Consider the following 24,375-nt stretch of genomic DNA (forward strand, 5'->3'; position numbering starts at 1 on the left):
AAAACTAAACTCTCACATTAATTCTACCTCGGTTGGCGGTGTATGTTTGTGGGAGCTGTCTGCGTCCGGCTGGTGTCCGATGCCGCGCGACCGTGCTGTCTGCGTTGCCGGCCCGGCTGGTGTCCGATGATGCGCGCCCGTGGGAACTAGAAGAGATGGAATGTGCCGCGCTGCAATATGGTAAAGCATTGTGTCGTGCCACGTGCTGGTGTCCAATGCCACATAACTATATGACTCACTAGTGAAATCGAGTCGAATAATAAAAAAATCACTCTTTAAAATGAAAATATCCAAAAATTCGGCAGTGTTGTTTGGTTTGTTAAAAATACTCAATCAATTGTTGACAGTGTATATCATTTTTTGAAGAGTATCTCAATAACGCACCCATTTTTGTCAATAAGTCATCAACTTTTGGTTCTTGTCTTTTTCAGACATAACATCAAAATATGACAAAAAAACCTTTTCAACCACACATTAATTGTCAAAATCTAACCATCATATACTCAGTGGCGGATCTAACGGTAGGCGGACTAGGCGGTCGCCTGGGGCCTCGCCGATGTAGGGGCCTCGCCGATGTAGGGGCCTCGTGGATCGCCATTTTATAGTATGCCGTATGGATAGAGGACTAGCGACAAGGGCCCCGGAAGGATGGACGGTGGGGCCCCGAGGTTGGCCAATGAATTACCCCCCCCCCCCCTTCCAACAAAATTTTTGATCCTATGACTGATGATCGTAGGGCCCCCGACGGTATTTCAAGTTTACTGTTCAATATCCCAACAACCAGTGCCGCTACCACCCCCTCCAGAACACCATTTACCATTTACAGAGGGCCTGAACTCGTCTTTCCGCCTAGGGCCCCCGATACTCTTAATCCGCCACTGCATATACTAAAATATGATGGTTTATGTTCGGTCAAAAAATAGTTCAAACTTGGGGCAAAAAACACAAAGTTTACACTTTAAAGGCCTATATTTCAGTAAGTTTAAGATAAAGGCGTGAAATATTTTGGTTTAAACTAAGTTTAAGTATCTATTTCAAGAAAATGATTATGGTGTTAACCTACGGTGAAATTGATTTTTCGATTTTTATACAGGCGTTTGCCCAATGTGCAATGGTCCTATAAAAAAGCAAGCGTAGGGCGAATGTTAGTAAACAAAAGTAATAAACAAAAGCGACAATCCATTACTTGATCTGGTATTTTCCCCCATAGCAGATTAATAATTTCTGAGTATGTGCTGTTCGGTCCATCCTGAATTTGAACTATTGAAGGCGAGGTTGCTAGGTCGTACGACTGTGTGCTTCATCTAATTCCTAAGCAAACTAACAGCTTCCACTAACTTAGCTAACGTTTACCATGTTTTATGAGACAATGAACTACTAACTATCAAATTACTTTACCTCACAATGATAAAGAAAAGTTTTAGTAAAATCGCATTCTACTGTAACCAGACGTAGATCTCAGAAAAAAGCAATTAAAAGTTATGCGGTGTAAAATATTTACATAAATTTTTAGGTCCCCAATCTTAAAATTGAATAACGCACTTCCAACTCATTGTTCATTCACAGCTATGGTGCCACCAATCTCTAGAACGAGCAGAGGCGATTGGCACCCCCACAACTGTTATAAGCAGATTAACCACGTCGAGCCCTTTTAAGGGCAATTTTCTCAATGAAAACTCATTAATAAAGCATAACGGAATCCAACGATAAAAGACTTACAAAACCCCAGGCGTTCGTGAAACGGTTTTTCAACACGAGCCTGCAATTCATCTCATTCAAACGCTCCGGCGCTGTTTTGCATAGATATTGTACGGAGCGTTATGCTCTACCTATCGCCATCTTTCTTTGATGTTGATGATGTGCAAACGTACTCGGGCTAATCAAATATGCAGGAACCTGCGTTGCTTTATGGTGGTCGCGGTGCTTTATTCAACTTGTTCCTCACGGATTGATCCAGCTAGGATGCGATGGATGTAGCTGTATCTCGTCTCTGCTCTTCCGTTCATAGCTTTACACACCGGTATGCGCTCGACGCATATTATTCGCAGCATCGACGCGATACTAATTTAGTCAATGATCCATTAGTTGCGTCTCTCGAGTAATAATGATACATTGGACAGCGAGGGGTATTGCAGACGGCGCTATCTTTTTTCTCTAGATCGAGCAGTAAACAGCTCAACAAAAGTCTTTCATAGTTTCGTCTGCATCGTTTCAAGTTGGTGTTTCAAACAAAATGGCTCCATCTATACGACGGCATAAAAAAATGATACATAAAAAACACGTTTCAGCACCTGGTTGGTCATGTAGCGTGAAAATAAAATATTAATTTTCACCCTTTCTGTACCGTTTACGGATACGCTGAAGCCCCACTAACTCTACGGCCAAAGCGGGCCGAAGTTGTAAAAGGATACTTTACAAATCTGGTGAATGTGTTTTTATACCGCCGTACGCTGGTACGCGTACTTCATGGAAGCCAGACGATTGTGGCATTCATTCCAGACTTGGGTTTTGTTTTTTTTTCACTCTCTCTCTCTCTCTCTCTCTCTCTCTCTCTATGCGTTCGCCGAGAGATCGTAACGATCGTTAAAAGTGCACTGGGTAATTAATGAGCGACGGAACAAAAACATGGAATCGCTAATGAGAATTCTATTTGTATTATTCACCTGCTACCGCCCCGGCCAAATTACCAGCACCGAACGGGTGAAATTTAACTGTATCACCGGTCTCTTCCCCCACCGAGCAAGCCATTTCCGCCTTTAATGAACCACCCAGCAGTTGTTGAAAAATGTATCTGTAGGGAAGCTAAATTTCCGCGTAGTTGGAGCAAAATGGAGGAACGGGGAATGAAATGATTTCATCAATTTTGCCGCTTTGCGCTGCGATTGTTTCAAGCTGCCACGGGCCCGAACGTGGTAGCAAAGTGCAATGAAAAATCCAATTAAATTTCAGTATCAATATTTGTCACTAAGGGGAAAGAAAGTTGTGCTTCAGATCGCCAGCGCCGAAAGCGAGCGATAGTTTCGGCGAGCGGGCAAATACTTTCCTGTTTCGATTGATGTGCGTCCGGCTCGTGGATCGTTCGTAGAACCGCCAGAAACACACTGTCACCAACACGTGAGCGGATTGCGGAGCAATGGTCGTCCCCTCGATGCCAAACGTCGTTGCCCATGGGCACGGAACAAATTTTGCCGTTCCATTAACATTACATAGTGTGAAAATCGTTTGCCGATCCTCCCGAACGATAGCGCACTCGGAAGTCGTTAAATTCCCTGATAAAACTCTTGCCAATTACCGTCAGCCTACGACGTAGCATTCGCGATGATGACATCTAAGTCCCTGTACGGCGTGTACGATTTCTTCGCGTTATGCTCGTAACGAGATGAAGTTTGCAAGGGAGAAAAAAAACATAATTCTGTTTCAAATACTTTAAAACATTCTTTTACGCACGTGCTTTTTTTTTCTTTGAATAATGGCGGTACAGTTAAACTTGGATAAAATGGGAAGGGAACAGAAATAACGATCGATCGATTATAGCGATTTCTCTCTGAAGAAGCTTCATACTGAAACTTCATTATTAAATAAATAATTCATAAATGACCTAAAAGGAAAGCTGGGTTTGTTTTAAAAATATAAATAAGTAACATCTTATTTATTTCAAAGTTTGTGTTAAGATTAAAGATACTCCAAATTAAGGCATCGAAAAATATCTCATAATCATCTAATCTGATGATCTTACCAAAAAATAATAAACAAATGTTGCAGGACATAGTCGTTGCCACCACATTTTGGCTCTAAGGCTTCAATTTTTGACAATACGCATCAATGTTTGCCAGTAAGGAATCAATTGTTGACAGTGTGCATCAATTTTTGATTCTAACGCACCCATTTTTGCCCGTAAGTCATCAACTTTTGGTTCTTGTAGGTTCTTGTCTTTTGGTTCATCGTAATTTTACAAGGCATTTGACCAGATCTTAGACAATTGTTATTTTATTTCATACAAACAATATACAACCGTGTAATTAGATTATTTTTAATAAAAAACAGCAAAATTTTCGAAATTCTAAAGCCATTGTTTACACATAAAAATGCATACCACCTTTTTTCACTCCAATAAAACTAGACATACAAATTGTTCTATTTTAAATTTCATCAATGATAATAGTAAATACTTGAATTCAAAAATTTAGATCGTTTCAGAAATTAAGTTAATTTTTGGAAAAAGCGCATAAAGTGACAGTAAATAAACAGTCAAAAATGAATCCCCTAGAGCAGGGGTCGGCAAAGTCCGGCCCGCCGCAACATTCTATCCGGCCCGCGAAAGGTTTTGACTGATTTTGAAAAATGGGAAGAAACTATTCGTATACAAATTACTAAATATCTTTTAGAATAGCATTTTATGCCAACGAACTCGTTCAACTTTAATTAAAGTACTATGAAATGGCAGGCCTCGACCGACAACGGTTGTTGAGCCAAAAGAAGAAGAAGACTATGGAATGACGGGTCGTTCGGTATGTTTGAACTCAAGATCAATATCCTCGCAACTTTTACGTAAAAAAATGCCTTTTTTCGGCTAGCTGTAGAAAAAACTAGGAGAGACAATTTCTTGACATTTACATCATTTGAAAGGTAATTCTTTAAGCTTACTTGCACAAATTTATCTCAGACTTTGCGAGTTGCCTTTCGTCAGTTATCCCGAATTTTCACCATGATGGACAAAGGCATCCTAAGTTTTCTCGACAAATTTTTAGAGAAAAGTTTTTCCATCATGTTGGTGCAGAAAAATTCAATGGAACACATGTTACGGATGTTGTACCAGTTTGCAGGTGTATTATCCAAATTCTGCCAAAATTAACTTAAAATGAAAGCAGTGAGTTTTGGCGTCATTGTTTGCCGCTGCGAAGCCAGTGGACGCGATTTTTGCTTCCTGATATAAACATATGTTCATGTTTCTCAAGAACTATTTCACTGTTTAGCGGGTTGTATCGATCTCCCGATCCAGATAACGCAGTAATGTAGACACTTGTTCCTCTGTCTTCATTTTTTTGCATCTTTTGGAACCTCAAAAATGAACCTGGGCTTTCTTACGATGCTTTGATGGTTGCCGAATAGTGCCAAGATGTTGGCGACCAAAACGCCGTAACGTTCTTACGTAACGTTACGACTTTTGTATCATCCCCGGAATATCCGCAATATTTTTTGCAGCGTGAAAGGATGGGTCTTCAAGAAGCGATATTGATCCTTTTTTTTTGTTATTTTTTGACTAATCACATTTTTGGCCATCTATTGCCGATTCTCAAATGATTAAAGATTACAATTAGTTTTTAAAGCAGGTATCATCAATTTTGAACCATGCTTAGATGATATAATTACAGAAAAACAACGTTGTAAGTTTAAACTGTAATAATTTAAGCACAATGATAAAAAACCGCATTCTCCTGGCCCGCGGCACTTGATGATTAACTTAATTTGGCCCTTTACCTCAAAAGTTTGCCGACCGCTGCCCTAGAGACAAAATTTGATGCGCACTGTCAAAAATTGATGCCTAAAAATTGGTGCTTTAGAGACAAAAATAAGTGAGTCAGTGTCAAAATGTTGCGGAAACGACTGCAAAACAATATTGAGGTTTGAATGTTTAAATTTTCTCTAATCCAAGTATTTCTAACACGAGTTTTCGGGACTGTACTATCTTATCGAGCTTTCCCCTTTTTTATCATTTTCATAAGTTTCAGTTTTCATTTTTTTAATTTTTCATCAGTTTGTTCATTAAATCGATATAATTTTTTAATCCTCTCATTATTTTTTGTTATCTTATATTATCTTATCAAATAATCTCTGAATTATGTATTAACTGTATCTCCTGGCTCACTTTTTTAGCTGTTTCCATTGCAAAAGGAACAAATGTAAAGCTCAAAAATAATGTGTTTTGAGAAATTTCATAACAAATCTAATATCAACTTTGGTAACATCTTAACTTCCGCCACACAAAGCCTTGGAGCAGCGGAAGCACCACATACCTTCATTTCAAGTTTCTGAGGTAATTCTACCTTCGTTCCCAGAAGTGGTGCAGCTGGTAAGGAAAGGGGACATGTTTAATTTTCAAACAAAAGTGAAGAATTTCACTGCCATTGACACCATCGCCCAACCTTACCGTTGCTCTGTTTGACAACTGACGGTGTCAGTTTGCTTATGGCAACGTCTCCATTTTCTGTACCGTCAACCTCTCTCTCTCTCTCTCTCTCTCTCTCTCTCTCTCTCTCTCTCTCTTCCTCTTTTTTCTGGTTTTCTTGGTCCATGTCCTGCTAGCTTTCTCTGCAAATAAACCCGCGCTCACCACACTTCTCCCTTTTGCTACTATTCCAGGCAGCCGAACAGGCGAAACGCTACGATGGGCTGGCAGTGCAGTGCAAGAACGTTTCGCCGGCACTCGATCTTGGATACTTCGTCCGCACGCTTCCGGTGCCGCAGAACAACCAGCGAATTCCACGAAAGGCATTTGCACCACCGCAGTCAGCAAATGCGCCCACCGACGTTGGAGCTGACGATTATCCGGACTATGGCGGGGTAAGCGGGCGGGTTGCAGTTGGCATGGGTCACAACCAGATGCAACCATACTTAATTGGAATCCGAAACCGAAACTCCCACAATTATGACTGACCGGAGCTGTGGTAGAACAACTTTTTATTCGCCCCGCTGACACGCTCTACGCCTTTTGCTCTCCCTCTCCCTTCTCTGCAGGATCCCATGCTGCCGGTGTTCAAGGATGAGCTCGTCGTCGACCGCGGTGCAACGATCCAGGTGCGGCCCTCGCTGGAAGCGCTGAGACGAGAGTCGCAGGAATTAGAAATTCAAATCAAACAACTACAGGTTGGTCCGGCTGAGATCTGTTCTGTTTCTGCTCCGTTCTGTTGTTGTTGTTTCTGCATGTTTGTTCGGGCCACGTCCTCCGATGTGTTCTCCAGTTTTCCGATCCACCGTGTTGTGTTTCGTTTTGATTGTACTTTGCACTACACGGGGCTGCCCGCGTACGAGAGGCGTGCTACTCGGGCCTTTGTCTGTAGATTGTGTTTTTTTTACTCTTATTGTATTATTGTCGTGTTTTTCTTTCGCTTAATTAATAATAGCTCTTGTTCCGTCCAGTTGATAACATTTTTTTGTTTGTCTGTGTTCGACGCTCTAATTTTCTGCATATCACACTGCGTGGTAGCAGACCACTGTTTGCCTTCAGGCCCGGCCTGGCCGATATTACAAAACGCTTTTCGCAATAGCTATGTGGTTTGAAATTTGAACCGTAGCCGTAGGCGCGCGCGTCAATTAAATTTATTGTGGTTTCTTTTTTCTCTTCTGTTACCCGTTTGTTTGCATCCGTTTCTGTAGGATTCTGTAGACGCTTTAGTTCGTACACAGATCAGAGGCATCGAGGGCCAGCTGTACAGTAAGGCGAACGAGATCCAGGAGGATATCTCGATGAAAAAATTCGACGTACGGGCCAAACAGATCCATCTTGCAGCGGTTCGCGCCCAGGTAAGGATTGTGTATTGTATTTTCTTTGTTTTGTTTTTTTTTTTTGTTACAAATTTTACTCGCTCCCATGTTTCACATTACAGTTGTAAAGAGTTCAGTAGCTATTTTTGGATGATTCAAATAAGTATCTGCTTAAAACATGTGTTTTACCTAGAATAGGTGGTAGGTTGAGATAGCTCGCAAGCTACAAACGTAGCTCCAGCTTTATTAATTTCCTTTCGCTTTGTATCTGTTTACAACATAGAAATAATACGCCAAGGTAAAAGTTCTAATTCGCGTTGTGTATCGGTTCCAAGCAAGCTTTCAGAAACATTTCAGGATGAAATGTTTCACAGAAGAAGCTTTGAGCTGTTGCTTGTCTTTGGGTGCTTTCTTTGGGACACAATGCCAAGCTCTATTTTCGAGCTATTTTCTACGGCGAATTGGAGAACCAAAAATAAACATATACACAGATCTGGGCACTGCTTTAAATTTGAACTTTTGTAATGGTTGTTGGTGTGCAATTTTATTAGTTCCTTACATGTTAAATTTAATTCATAAGTACACGATGGAGATACTTCCTTGGAGGGATGCATACAATGACTCTCAAAAAAAGTTTGTTTATGCATTTACAAACACAGCTCTCTAATAAATGTATAACAGCTTTTATCGCATTGCGTTTCCACTCGTATGAACCAAACGAGTAAAGCACCAGGCGTCTCCATTTGCTAAATCTGCTTATTTCAAACGATAACGAAAGCATCGATCATTACGTGGCAGCTGCCTTGTGGGTGTTACTAGCTGAACAAATAGCAAAAAAAACGAGTTTCATATTTCATCCAGACCTGAAAATGCCACTCTGTATGAATGGTTTAACGTCTTGTCTACTCCGGTAAATGGAAAAGAACGACATTTCAAACACTCCCGTGAAGGATTTGTTGTACTGTGCTTGTAGTGCTACCATTAGTAAATTGCCCAAAATTGATTTCTACCTCAAAAAACCCAGCATTTGCTCCACCACATCAAGCTTCATCGATAAAAGCCAAAACCGCGGCGCAACCCCTATTGATGCTGCCCATTGCTCTGCCGGCTCCGGGTAGCCCCCGTTGATTGGATGGGGTTATCTTTCGTGTTTCTAGCCTGCTGCTTACTTATCAATATTGCACAACCAGGGACGAGAATGTTTCATTCAGAAAACGTGTCCGTACCCGAAACAAACTACACCCACACAGACACACACACGAAGGGGCTGGCGAAAGTGGTAGTCATGCATTCGGTCCCGATACGGCACAGTGCTGGAATGCTATTCACTCTCGCAGCTGAAACGGTGAAACGCCGCGAAAACGCGTCCAGCCAGTGCGCATGCGGCCATCAAAAGTGCTCGGTTTTCGACAGGCCTGCACTACCACAGGCACACCGACAGTCGCCACAGGGAAGTGCACGTCGAAAATCCGACTGCTTCTGCTCCTGTTCGGTTCAGTTTCGAGCCGACCGAGCCGAGCGAAAGCTCCGTACTGCTTCTGTCCGCTGCTGTGTGTTGTGGTGGTGGTGGTGGTGGCCTGTCACCTGTTCCGACTTGGCTCGCAGTGGCTCGCATTTGTAACCAGGTCGCGGGCGAAACACCACACTGTCCGGACGCGCGGCTACACTTCACTCGCCCCCAGCGTGTGTACCGTGTGCGCTACAGTTCTCAGCCAGTGAGGGCACATCCCACGCGCGACGGGCCCCGGGCCCAGGAAGAATGCAGTGCAAGTCGGACGTTTGCCAGTCGGTGAAGTGCCTCCGCCGTATTACGCCAACATATCGCTGTGCCGTGGACCATCGTTGCCTGCAATAGCTTGCGAACCCACACCGTGTCTGCCCAGGAAGGACAAGAGCTACAACAACCAATAACCAAAAAAACTTAAACAGTTCTTCCATCTGCCGGAGAGTTACATCGCGCTCGGTCAGTGCTAGTGCGGTGGTCCCGAATGGACAGTTGTTACTGGGTGCGCTTTTGTGTGTGTTGCGGCTAAAGTGTTGCCTTTGCACGGTGCACCAACCACTCCTCTCCATCGAGAGTATCGTTCAACAACACTGCGGCCAGGTGTACCCATTGACACCTCCCTGCCCTGTGAAGGATCTCAACGTTTCTGTACACCAACGAAGAAAAAAAAGAACGAACGAAGAACGTACACGAGAAGACTGGGCGCTCGCGTGGGAAGCATGGCTGGCGCCTTTCCCCAACAAAGACATCGTGCAGCGGCGAAAAACAGCTCGGGCTGATGATTTTTCACGCCTGATAACAACACAAACGAACCGACCGAAGGAGAAAGCAGTAGCACACCAACACCGCCGACCAGCGCAAGGTTAGGGTCGGCCAGGTTTAGGACGAACGGCTTCCCGCTCGTTCCGTTGCGTCCCGTGGAATGTGTCAACGCCACGTCTGCTGTCAGGTTGGGTTGGTGCTTGCTGATTAGAGGCCGCCGAAGGACGTCCCCATCCGAAACGGACTGACTAACAAGCCGTTTTTGACAGGCAGTGAGTGAGTGAGCGAGCACAGTTGCACCGGGATTCCCCGGCTAAACCGAAGCTTCTTCCAAACTTTCTACAACAACAATATTTTCCTTCAAAAAAAAAAGCAGCGAATGTGAGCTGCAATTGCAGTTAATGTGCTTTTTGAGTGAAAAGAAAACACACACATACACATACAGTGAAATTGTTTTCCCATTTGCCAGATTACATACAATCATTGTGATATTGTGTAAAGCACGCGCGTGGGACACGGCCTTCTCGCGCGTAAGACATCTGCGATACAGTGTGCGTCGTGCGTGTGTTTTTGGAGTGTGCGTGAATATGAACGTGTATTATATAGAAGCCCATCGAGCGCGGAAATAACAAGTTTTACTTCAATTTCGACGCCCGGTGCGCCGTCGGGTTTGGATGTGTAATGCGAGAGTGTTTTGTTTTTTTTTTTTTGGCAGCGACCACGTTGGCAACGGCGACGAATAACAAACAAAATCCCCCTACAACTGACCTTTCGCTGGCCGCCGAAGTCTTGTTAAAACGATAATTATACAAACACAAGGCGACATACCCGACACATACGTAGATACGCACAGTTGAAAAAAAATATTTAGCACAAAACAAACAAAAAACAAAACAACATTCAGCGCCGATCGAGTCTGGTGGCGGTGCGACGCAAACCTTAAACGCAGCGCCCTGTTACGATATGGTTAGGAGTTTGATAGTTATATTTATTGCAAATATTCTCGACCGTTTTACGACACCATCGTGTTTGCCGATTGTTAATCGAAGGGAGAACCGCGTGCTGGTGCCGGAGAGCATCATCCCGGCAGAACGGTGCCATAGCAAAGCGAAATTCCAGCAAATATTGTGATAGCAAAATCGTCAAAATCGTGCACTAACGTAAACACTCATTGTTGCTAGCGGTTTAAGAGTCACCAAAGAGCTATTGTGTAGGCTAAAATACAAAAAAACAACAACAACAAAAAATCCATATTGGACTGTCCCTTTTGCTGGTTTGCATTCTTAGCCCGATGCCTTTTTTTATCGGGGAAAAAACAACGACCGAGTGACAGTGATAAAGCAGCGCGTACGATCATAAAGTGTGTGTTTTCACCAGCGACTGATTAAGAGTGTGTGTTTGTGTGAGTGTGTCTGTGAGATTGTTGAATCATCCAGCATCGGATATAGTGCAGCTGACGCGATACAGCTTCGTCAAACCAACCCTGTGCCAACCTGTCCTACCGTAGCGGCAGCAGCAGCAGCAACAGCACCGCCCTTGGCACGGAGGTGTGAAAAAAAAGCCATAAATAAATACCAAAACCGAGCAAGGTACAGTTTGGCCAGGTACCGCAGGCAAGCCGCGAAAGGGCCGTGTACTAGTAGCGAAACGAAACCAAGTGCGTGAGTGTAATGAAAAAGCATCAATTATCCCCTCAGCCATCCCGTATCGACGTGCGCCTCGTTCCCTCGGAAGGGAAGTTGTTTCCCTGAGCCCACGCAACCAAACACACGCGCGCGTACACGGTCAACAAATTCTTCGTTTGCTCGGTTTTATTTTACTTTGGTTTTATTTTGTTCGCGCTCTCTTTCTCTCTTTCTCTACCACACACTTATTAGTCTGCCCAATCTTGCCGGCCCCGAGGGTGAGGAATATTTGAGGCTGCAAGCCGTACCAAACTTATAACAGAAAGCTCACACACACAAAAAAACGCTTAAAAAAGGCAGCAACAGCAGCAGCTGACGGCAGTGACAGGAGAGTGACAGTGTAGTTTACCTCGCGTCGCGATCGCACCACCCCGTCGATCAGTCGGAGGCGAACATGAAGCGGAGCTTTCTACGCGCTAAAGAAGGCTCATTTCCAGTTGCTTTGCAGCCCACTGCACCCTTGACTGGTGGAACAACATCTACCATCCCGCTAGGCTAAGATCTGCACGCGCACGAAACCTTTCGTGACGTCGCACACCAGCGGACGTTTGCTCCAAAATCAGAAAGTTAAACAAAATCAAAACCCCATCCTGTGCAGCGTGGAGAGAGACAAACGACGAGGAGCCCGGCTTCATGCAAACAAAACTACGCATGTTTCTGTAGCTGACCCGAACCTCGAACCCAAACCCGTTTTCCAAGGGGGGTCCACTGGTAGCACGGGTTGCCGGGGGTATTTATCGTTTGCTTTGTGTCGCTTCCAAATGGGCTTGATAGCGATCCGTTATCGTGTTGTAAGTTTCCCCCTCGCACACACTTACACGTTACACTAACGTTTGTTTTTTTCCACTTCTTTGTATGTCCTTATCCTCGAATGTTCGATTCGATCGATTCGATTTTCTGGCCATGCCTCGCTCTCTCTCTCTCTCTCTCTTTCTCTCTCTCTCTCCCTCTCTTTGTTTCTGTCTCTATTTGCACGCATCCTCCATCCTGCCGTGCAATTGTGTTGCTCTATTGTTCTTGGCATGGTGCTGTTCTACCATCGCTAGATTGAATTTCGTTCACTTCACGCTACCGCAGCCACCACCCATCGGGCGGCCGGCCCTGTCGCGATTGATTCCATTGTTTTTTATCTTCATCTAGTTCTTGTTCACTAGTCTTCAATTATGTGTCTTTGTTCTCCCTTCTTCTTCTCTCTCTCTCTCTCTCTCTCTCTCTCTCTCTCTCTCTCTCTCTCTCTATTGTTCTCTTTCTTTCTTTTTCTCTCACATATGTCTCTCTGCCTTTTGTCGCTGCTAGGCTGTTTGTTGTTGTATGTTTTTCCTCTTTTATTATGTTCATTACACCATCCCAGCCACCATCACCCTCACAGGCTTGCTGCTGCCGCCCGCTGCATACTATCTGCACTAAATCACTCCTTATCTATTTCTCTCTCGTCCCTGCTACTTGTCTTGTGTTCTGGTGATGCATCTCTCGTTACGGTCGAATGCGGGTCGAAATCGTGGGGGGGAGGGGGCGATGTGCACAAAATCGATGGCCAAACTTACATACACACCATTAGCCTGCGCACAGTGCCCGGTGCTTACCTATACATCTATTGCTGGGTTGAGCGCCCACGGGTGTCCGTTGCCTTTCCGCGTCTCCGCGCCTGAAACGCCCAGGAAGCGTCGAACGGCCAGCAAATGGACCCAGCAAATGGGCAGCCCTGGAGCCGCTGTTGACGTCGGCCACCCAGTATCCAGCACGCGGTACAACGGTCGCCCTCCGTTCCTTTGCCGGTTGCGCTGCGAACGCTGCTAACGCTTGCCCGGGCATAACCCGGTCACAATCCGCTGCAGGGTCCTTTGTCTTTTGCAGCGCTCTCTGCACACTATGCGATTGTTTCACGCTCCTGGCATCTTACGATTGCAGGATGCACTTCAGCTCTTGCGGATTGGTAAATTAGTTTTCATTAGCTGTTCGGTTCTGTTTTCTGATCCATTTTGTTCTCTTTGCTTTTCGGCTCTGCTTTTTTGTTTCGTTTCGTTTGTTATGAAATTCGCTCGCTCGTTCGATCGTTCATTCTTACGATGAAGCATTTACTTTTGCTCTAACGCTTACGACAGTTGCAGTACTTGCTGTTCGTACTTTATTCCACCAGTTTGCAAGAACCCAAATATAATAAAGCAATGATGAGCAAATTTATTGAATTCAGTCGATTTTTCATGTTAGAAATGATTTGATCCGCGTAAGCTTACATCGTTCCAGCTTTCCTAATCGGATTTCAAATTATTTATATTTCCTATCGTACAGTGAAACATGGATGCACAGTAAAGATGGTAGGGATTGTTAAAATGATGATAATAAAAAAAATTAAAATAGTAGGATCCCGTTCGTTGCGTTACTTTTTTTACAAAAGTATTAATGGGTAAATGTTTTGATGCAATTTGATAATGGTGCAGATATTTTCCCATATATTTAGCAGCAAGAAGGAAAATGTATATTTAGCACAGTGTAGTTGAAATAGAATGTACTTCCCCAAAACAACTGGTTTTACGGCTCCGTTTGGGAGTCTTTCGATCTTACGATCTCACGATGCTTATCCGGGCTTATCTTTCTTCAATCACTCTTAAGTATGTATGTTTTTATTATGAGACCACTGCACATTGGGTAAACGCCTGTATGAAAATCTTTAAACAAAATAACTTTACCGCAGGTTCACGCCATATACGTTTTATTAAAACAGATACTTCAACTTAGTTAAAACCACAATATTTCACATTTTATCCTAAACTCACTGAGATTTAGGCCATCAAAGTACAAAATTTGTGTTTTTATTCAAAATTATTAGAGCTATTTTTTACGATACGATATTTTAATAAGATTTAATAAGATTTTGAAAATCAATGTGTCGTTGGAATGGGTCGTCTATATTGTTTCATGTTATGTCAAAATAATTGTTAAAATTTTGTTTGCAACGTTGATAAATGATCGAAAACCAAACATAATTTCTAAAATGTTTTATATTTTCATTTTGGAGAGTGATTTTTCCTGATTGGATTGGTTTTCATTCATGACTTGTACATAATATGAAAGATCAACATGTTTCCTACATTTAGTCGTTAAAATTACCACCATCCGCGACCCCCATTTATCTTATTTTTTTAGATCGAGAACGTTTTTGACATATGATATTGTTAGAGCCATACATACCCAGTCATAAACGGGAAATTGAAACGAACAGGCATGAAACACATAGCTGAACAGAGGAAACACAGTTGAAAAAAAATGTCGCAGGATAGAAATCATGTCTTTTCCAAACCAACCGCGAAAAATTCGACCTTTTCTTCGTGCGACACACTTCAAAAAATTTTTTTGTTAGAAATGTATCTACCTTCGTTTAAGTTCCTAACAATTGTTGTTGGTGTTGTTGACTACTACGCAAAATTAGTGATAAAATGTTGAGAACGATAATTATTGATTTTTAGGCTCTATGTTGACGACTATACTATGGGACCGCCTCACATATCATAACACACAGTCATAACAAATGTATTGAATGAAGAAAAATTGCAAAAGTAGTATGAGGAATTGATTTTCATCCCGGCGTTTGTTTGGTTGCCCACTGTGCGCTAATGTGATAGATCAAACCCGACGGCGACTGGAATTGCCTCTAAATACGAGGATGCTGCAATGACTAAAAATATGGCATTCTTATTCGGTGCTAATTAATTAGTGTTAATAAATTTACCATTTTTTCAATTGTTTCTGATAAAATTTAAAAAATATACAATCGTTGCTAATAAAAACTTTAAAAAGTCGGTTTGATTTATTTACCCATTTATTCCCCATCGTTGATCCAAGTTTCACTGTACTGTCAAAAATCATAAAAGATAATTTAAAAACTAAGTCGCAGAGCGTTTGCTGAACGGTAATAATAACCTACAGCATGAATTACGCATTATAGTAGATATCTTGAGTTGATTGAGTTATTTTTCCCGACTTCAATTGCATGGTTTAAACTTTTTGAGCAGCGCATGGATATTCACAACAAAACACTATGTTCATCTGAGCTGCCAATTATTCGACTGGTATGTTGCCTATTTTACCGTATCCGACGAACCGAAACTAAATTGTAATAGTAACCATTCACGAAGGAATCTATTCGCAGTAGAACACAATTTTATCCTCATTCGAACACTACCAATGACCACTGGGGATATTTCCGCAGAAATTTTACCATTCAATTTAGGTCAATTGCGATTCAAGTGCCAGTCTGAAATAAAGTTATAAGGCTGGGTACCCGTTGCGTTCGGCGTAACTGGGGAGTTAATAACTTCACTATAATTGGGTTGTGTTTCGCGCTCAAGCGAAATACTGACAGCTTGAATTCGCTGAAAGCCCAATTATGAGTCAGGTACTTGCAAGACGTCTCTTGTAGCACTAAGAAGCTTGCCAGCTGATGATGTAGCTCGCTGAAAAGATGGTAGAAAATGTGATTACGGCAGTAAGTGATATGGATTTTTAGCAGCGCTTATATAAATTAGGATGCTTAATTGTTGGCTTATGTTTGCTAATGATTTAAATTTTTTTTAACGTTATGCTTTGGCAAAGTTGAATACTATATATAAAGTTGTAAGATGTGGTGAATTAGTTTTATTTTTATTTGCTCAAGAATGGAAATTGGAATCATTCCCTTAACATTCCATGAGTTCTCAAACTGCTGTTCTTAACTCTCATACATAAATGCTCAGATAAATAAGTTGTCTCCGAGATATGCTATTAATGCGAACAGGGAAGAATCCGCGTATCTCGAATATCCGCGTAAGTCAAATCACGCATTTTTCAGCCAAAAAATGTTGATAATTTTGTATATAACAGGTGAATTTAACCACTTATCAATTATTTCATATGATTCCGAACTAAGATTACAAATTTGAACCTTTTTGTATAATTTTTAGAATTCGATCCTAAGGGAAATTGTTAGTACCGCGTATTACGGGGACTATTTGTATGGCTGTAAAAACATACGTAGTCAGATGATTGTTAGTAAAATTTACAAAAACGCACATATAAACTTGGATTGTCCTAGAAGCGAGCAAAATATTCAATGACATTCGTTAAAGATGCAAATGCAGTAGGATTTTGCTTTCAATTGAATTTACTTAATCATTTGTAAAATTGCTTTTTAATTTTTTATTTGTGTCATGAAATGACATCGCATTCACTACCTGCAAGTGTAGTGTTTTGCACAACAGAAACAGAATTCGTAATAAAAGCTTATTAACTGTTGAAATATTATCCATCGAATAATGGCCCCTTCTATAATTTAAGCCAGAAAGCTAAAATTTTTGGCTGTCAGTGAGGCAACTCATTCATAATCCGAGCTGTATCCATTTGACATTTATGCTCAGCCATATTGGATTTCATCATTTGTGTTATGAGTTATATATTATAAAAAAGATGCATTTTAAAATCGTTTAGTTTTCTTGGGTTAAATGTGTTAAAGTACATTTTATGTGATTCAAAAATATCCAATCAAATAGTTTTTAACATTCCTCGACAAAACATGTGTGTGTATGTGTATTCATTTATTGACATTCATTTACAAAACGCTTTTGCTTCAGCCAAAATATTGAAACATAATCAAGCTTGCGTTTGTTTACATATTTTTTAGCTGTAATAATCTAGTCTGAATAAGCTAGTTTTTTGTTTGTTTTGTATGAAATTTCAAACTTCATATAAAAAACGGCTAGAATCTTAAAACCCCCAATGTTTAATATTAATTATGGCTCGTGAAGCTTATTTCAGGACTTTACTATAGGGACGCCGGTCTTTACCTTTGGGCCGGTCTGGTGGTACAGTCGTCAACTCGTACGACTTAACAACACGCCCGTCATGGGTTCAAGCCCCGAATAGACCGTGTCCCCATACGTAGGACTGACTATCCTGCTATGGTAACAATAAGTCACTGAAAGCCAAGCTCACTTCACTAGTGGGTTCAAGCAGGCCTTGACCGACAGCGGTTGTTGTGCCAAACAAGAAGAAGAACTATAGGGAAAGATAATATCTTTTCTTAATCAGCAAATATAACACAATCCTAGCATATCCTACTCAACATACGCACCGAATTTCCTTCTACTAGTAGGATAAAAACAACAAAATCATATATTATAGGTTCTTCTGAACAAAACAATAAGAGCCATAACAAAACCTTCAGGAGAATATTCAACATTGCGCCCCAATTCGTTCACAATAAGTACTTTCACCTTAGCTTACGCTATCTGCACTTGCCATTCTCGATATTATGGCAATGATGCATTCCGTATTGTATTATTTTTCGGTTGAACTATGAAATGGCAGAAAGAACCATTTAAGGTTCGAGTAATAATAGCACCGTATATTGAAAATATCGGAATTCAATTTGTGTTCTGTGTAATTCAACTTAGTAATTGAACTATTACTAAAAGCAAATTCTCCAGATGGTATTTTTCCCATTTATTGCATCTTTGAGGAAATAAATTTGATTTGTTTTTATAAATTATATTTATAACCTACTCAAAAATACATCCTTTACAATCAGTAAAACAATCATTATCATGATCTTGAACATAAATTCTAACCAGATATATCAGTGAACCAGATATTTTCGAACCTTTTTCGTTACGTTACAAACCACAGCTATCGACAAACTGTTTTGCCAGTCAGCGTCATTATACGCATGTGCTTCGTTATTTGTCATGCTATGATTTCGCATTCAATAGTTTAATGATCTTTCACACCCTTCAGGATGAGTGGCTCTCGAGCGTAGTAACCGAAGACAGGAATGAATCCCGCACAGAAACTCGGATTGTTTCCGCTTCTGGTGACAAGGGAAGGATCAATATAATTAACAGCTCTTCGGGCAAAAGAAACCATTGACTGACAATGACTTTCGAGTTTCCGAGCATCATCCGGCCGTTGAACGCTTTCGTGCTTGAGCCAAGTGTCATTTCTTGGAAGCTTTTTTCTCTCTTTGTTCTCAATTCACCCAACATACAACCTCCTATCAGCAACAGGCTTCAATCAAAGGCGCTTCTCCGGTTTCGAGAGCTTTTGTGTGTTCTAACACCTGCCCAATGAAAACATTCAAGGCCCACACACACATACTCACATTCGGCTGGAACGTGTGCGTTGCCATCCGCTTTGGCGCATGGTCCGTGCGTGGGAGGCATCACAAGCCTAACCAATTCAGTGCCAGCTGGTAAGCATTAGGGACCCATAAGTAGTCCGGTTCGTTAGCGACACAAAGAACGTCAAGTAGAGCGCGCCAGTGTGGTTCGTTCGCATTAGGAACCAACCCCTGCCGGTGGGGCGCGCTTAGAGGAAGCTGGAGTGGAAAAAAGTGGAAAAAATGTTCCCTTTGCGGTCAACCTCAGCAAGGTCGATCTGCATTCAAAGGGTCGTCCACTTTGCTGAATAGATAGAGCCGGTAGGTATATTATCCCTTCCATCGGACCCTTCTCCTTTGCGTCCCGCGCACGGGTGGGGCGCAGTCCGAGATGCCACGGTAATATCTTACGGGGAGAAGTTCGCTTTTTGATAGCGCCTGGGAACCGGGTTCGCAGGCGCTGGAGTCGATAAAAGTCGAGAACACACGGTTTGCTGCACCCACCCGCCTCAACCCGCACGCGGTGTGTCAGCCTAGGCCACAGCGCTTACTGCGCTGGAGGATGTGAGAAATGTGGAAATTTGTTTGTGTTTCTGCCTTCGTTTACCGCGTCAACCAACCAGGCTCGTGCATCCCCTCACAGATATTTGTTTGTATGTGTGTACGAGTGCTAGTTTATAAATGTTGACCCCGAGAAAGATAGGCACCCGAAAGCACTCGACATTGCTTCCCAGCGTTTTTTTTTTTTTGCGACGCTCGGTATGATTTATTAGAGCATTCATTTTGAAGAACATCACGCATGAAAGCATCTCACACAAACCATTCCTACAGGCGGCACCGCATGGGCGGGAAATGGGCGGGAATTGTTTGCAATGGGACTGCGAGGGCTGCTTATACGATCACGAGGTGTGTATCGCGACCTACCACCGGGGACGTCGTGTGCTGCCAGCTTCACAGATCGGATAGAGCTCTTGACCTGAATAAACTAGAACCATAATAGTTGCGCCGGCTGCACTATCTTTCTCTCTCTCTCTTTCTCTCTCTCTCTCTCTCTCTCTCTCTCTCTCTCTTCTCTCTATTACACACATGGGCAGCACGCTGCACTGCTGCAGAAGGCGAAGAAAGCCGAGATGCTACAGCTGCTGTTTGCCCACTTCAACCACCTGATTGGATGCAATCCATTTCGCAGCAATAACATACTACTGCTTCAACTACTGCCACTCTACTACGCGTTGCCGCAATCTAGGTGTAGATTTGTACTGTTTTTTTTTATTTATTCTAGTGAATCGATAGGTATTTAACTCATAGCAGACGTTAATGGCCTTGGAATTTTTCGGTTGTGTTTTACTTATTTACAATTAGTCCTACTTACTGGCTACTTTTACTAATACTATATAAGCTATATTACTGCTACCGAATGTTTCGATTCCATTTCAATAGACTCCTTTAGCTTTCTGTTTAGCTATTAGTGGATACATTTCTAACTACCTTGAAACGAGTTACTATAGCAACGCATAGCGATTATGGATGTAGTACTGAACAAAACCTTTACAACACATACACATACTACAAATAAATATACACACACACACACTCACATACGCTGTGATTGGTATCGGGATAGATTTGAGCTAAAAATTGCATTACACCGACAGCAAATACTTAATATTACACCGAACTAGAATAGTCTATCTGTAATTTCACTGTTTTCTTCTCTTTTATCTTCCTTTCTTCCTCTTTCTACTTTGCGTACTCTCGTTACAGAAAGAATTATTTTTGGGTAGAATAGATCCTGGTTCACCTCGCGGTGAACGTAAAATGTCTTCTTCTAGTTCTTCCTCAATGAAGACTAAGTGGCTAAAAGCGTTCCGTAGCCTGAAACCGGCAGGTTCGGCGAACGATAGGTAAGTGGAACAGTTTTTTTAACTTTATCTCTCTCTCTCTGTCTCTTTCTCTCTCTCTTTCTTCCCCCTCCTCCTCTCGCTCTCTATAAGCTCCCTCTGGTTACTGTAGCGTTTGAATGGTCCCTGTTCTCCATATTTTCTTTGTTGTTTTGTTTCTTCAGTTTGCTCCCTCTCCATCCCCATCCATCTACTGTTCTTAGCTCATTTTGCCCCACCGAACCGTTGCAATATCTTAAGTTTCAAGCCTTTCTTCGCATTTATCGCCCGCTTTATGTTCGCTTAACGTTTTGTTTTTCTCTTTTTTCGCCCCTGTCCTCCCCATGGTCCGTTTTTATCCTTATCTTCACCACGCCTTAACTTTTCTCACCGATGACTTTTCCATTTTCTTCTGCGCGAATTACTCACGCCCTGGCCCGAGCGGAAGGGGCTTTCCACAATCCTTTATAATGTACCTTTTCACCGCACAACACCGCTCACGCTTTTAAAGAAGCGGGAACCCTACCCCACCTTAACCTCTCCTGCGCGCGCTTTCCCATGTTCCCGCTCTCGGCACCCGGGTCTCCATCACCTCCGACACCTCCATTCAATCCATCCAGGCATCCACGGGGGCCCAGGTTCATTACCGGGAACCATCCATTAGGCAAAGAGACCTCGCCCAACCTCTCCACACATCTCAACCTCCAAACACCGGCCCATTTCAGGCAAGCGTGAGCAAATGGTTGTAGTGCCACGGTCTTTCAAGAATGCGACTGTCTGCAGGGCATCATCATCCGCTTTCATCACAAATGATAACGTGTTAGTGTAGGAAAAGGCAGAAGAAGAAGAAAAAACACCCGGGCGTATAACCTTGCTTTTCTATTCGAAACGGCTACACGACATTTTCATGAGTGTTGCGGGAGGAAAAATAAGGATGAGCTCAACATGGACCGTTGTTGCCTGTACAGACCCTCTAGCACGATCTGGTGCCAGCGTGGGGCATAATTTTCATCTACACGCTGCCGCTACACGTGAATTAACTGCTTCGACTCGCTTTTGATCGCAACAGCAATGGCGCCGCTATTGGCAGCGTTTTGCCGTTGTCGTTAACATTTTGTTTCGTGTGTGTGTGTGTGTGTCTGTGTGTTTTTTTCCTTTTCTTGCTCGCTTTCGTGATCACTTTATTGTGAACAATGCATGGAATGAGGCAACATTTCATGGCTTTTTGCTCCGATTGTTAGGTGTGAATCACTGCCATTATTAGGTGAATTATTTCAACTAAGCCACTGGCAAGTTTTCATTTTCCTGGCAAACGGAACTGATTTTAATAATATATATTAAAATCTTGTTACACATCAAAATCATTCAACGGGAAAATGTAATGAGCGTGTATTACTTCATTATCAAAGAGTTACTTTGGAGCCAATTTTATAACGCATTATATGCTAGGTCACCGGTGACTGTGTTACGGATGCGCTATTGTGATTGAAAACGGATGCGTCCTCTCGTAACAAGTATTTCCTGGATTGTTGATAAATTTTGGCCAAGCCAATAATTTATAATATCAAAACATATTGGTACTTCAAAAGGAAGACACAGAAAGATCATCACTTTCTTGCTTTAAAAGTCTTACTTAAATTGTTCATTATAATATAGTAGATATTTGACGATCTTAACCTTAAATATGATATTGAATATGACCATTACCGATTACCATTACGGTTTAACACTCATGCGTATGATGATAAGCTTAGCTATACAGTCGCATTCGAATCGCCCCAACCGACCGCAATGTATTTTTTCCTGCTATAAACTTCAAAATCTTGTGCAAAACATCCCGTTTTCCCAGCTTAGGCACTGCCCTGCTGTCTAGAGCCTTAACGCTGCCTCATGCGTATGCGAAAACTGTTAATAAAAACTTTCATTTGATTTCTTTATTGCCTTCCTATTACTTTTGCAATTCGGTAACACACAATTAGTACCAAAACCAATCAAATGTACCATGCAGTGTCTACGGTGTTGACTATGAGGTAACAACATACAACAACAACAACAAAAAACAACCAAATCATATATAAACAATATACTCTGCTATATAAACGTATATAAGTATTGCATTTACTGTCGTAGTGTGTGCTCCACGTGTAATATTAAGGAGATAGCATATATATATATATATATATATCTATTATATATTACCATATCGTATAATCACCTATTGGAATTATGTATACGTTTTAATCCCTGTTTATTTATTCCTTTACGACTAGTAGTAGCACAGAGCCGCAGAATCCTCTGTTTAAATTAGGCGTACACTATAATGAAGATGATACACTTTTCCTCAGTTAACAGCTCAATCAGAATATATATGATAGTAGTTGCATTTGCGTAAAAGCTCCTTAAAGTCGTATCGAACAGATTCTATAGTATCAAGTGTATTAGAGAATACGAGAAAAAACAATAAAAAAACAGTAAACTGTTTACTCAATTTATTTTAGAATTGAACATTATCTAGTCAATCCTGATAGATTTGCTTCAATCTCGCCTATAGAACAATTACGATGATATTTTCACTGCTTTTCCTTAGTTTTCTTATAGTTTGCTAGACTTCAGGCAACAAGATGTGCGTGTGTGTATGTGTGGCTATTGTTTGACTAACATTAATTTATGCGTTGAAGTATTACCTTCAGTTTCGCTGAACAAAGTGCTTTTTAACCTAATGTAACATTTTATTTACAATATTTACTTTTATATGCTCTTATCTCACGATTGAACGTGGACAAAGTGATGAATATGTAGCCCCTAATGTTCATGAATATAACTACACTCAAATAATGTTTCGTCCTAAGTTCTTGCTCAAAACCAGCAACTAGCTGTGGGATAGAAGTTTTGACAAAATAGTGAACTGTAAAAACTAAACCGTTTTTTTACATTATTACAACTGTGGATAGGAGATACAGCAAAGCTACGATAAAATGTCTTATTTTCTTACCCAATTGACCTAAAACACGTCGAAATGTATTAAATTACCCTAAGACTTCAACACTATCACTAACGATGTTTCTATTTTTGGCCTACGTTCTGCGCCATCAGCTACCACATATTTCTTTTTTATTTTACAACTGAGTGTCTACTTGCACGTATGCAGCAACCGGTCTGTTCTTCCTTCAATTCTTCTCTAATATCGTAATTTACTACATCCTTGCAGGAAGAGCGGTAATGGAGCACAAATCCGCTTCGATGGCACCGATAATCACAATCTACAGGAGTACACCTACAAAAAGATCACACCGTGCGACGTTTGCTCGCAAGTGCTACGAGGTACGTACATTCTACTCGAAAGGCTTCGGCAACTGTTCGATCGATGCAGCGGACGGTGCCCATCAACCCGCGCAAAAGTGCTTTTGTTGATTGTCGTAGAATTTTTAGCCCCACCTCTCCCATAAGCCCCTAGCGCCAAATAAAACTTCATCGTCTATTGCCGGGCGCTGGCATCAGCTGGTCACCACAGCCACACTGTACCTAAGCCGAACGAGGCCCTATTGTGCTAGGTGTATGTGTGTGTGTTTTTTTTGTTGTTGTTGCCGTTTTTGGCTTCAACCTTCCCGAAATAGAACACATAACTTTCGTATTTGGTCGTATGCGAAAGCGAACTACGACAATTTCGGAACATGTTAGCCCGAAAGTCGTTTTCCATGTGCAATGTGCTTTCTTGGCCGTTGAATTATTGATGCGAAACTCAATCATCTTCCCTGATCCACCAAACAAACCACTGTCACTGTGGTTGGAGACGTATTACATTTATGAAGACTGGCAGTGGCAGCAAAAGATGCTTCGGAGCATGTTTCAGAGCTTTTACTTCCATCATTAAATAATTCACTTCACCAACTTCCCATCCATCAGGACGGAAAGTTTTGGAAATCCTACGTACCACCG

At 41.8% G+C, this 24,375-nt stretch overlaps 1 protein-coding gene across 1 annotated transcript in view; it reads left to right on the forward strand.

The window, feature by feature from the left end:
• The window catches only part of LOC121594146, an 88,569-nt gene that overhangs the window by 38,087 nt on the left and 26,107 nt on the right, over nt 1-24,375 (forward strand). Inside the window, 6 exon segments of the mRNA XM_041917156.1 lie at nt 6,361-6,561; nt 6,736-6,864; nt 7,375-7,521; nt 20,324-20,463; nt 22,419-22,469; nt 23,648-23,760. Coding sequence (XP_041773090.1) covers nt 6,361-6,561; nt 6,736-6,864; nt 7,375-7,521; nt 20,324-20,463; nt 22,419-22,469; nt 23,648-23,760 — 781 coding nt within the window.

The sequence above is a fragment of the Anopheles merus genome, chromosome 2L (assembly GCF_017562075.2).
Source record: "Anopheles merus strain MAF chromosome 2L, AmerM5.1, whole genome shotgun sequence".
NCBI lineage: Eukaryota > Metazoa > Arthropoda > Insecta > Diptera > Culicidae > Anopheles > Anopheles merus.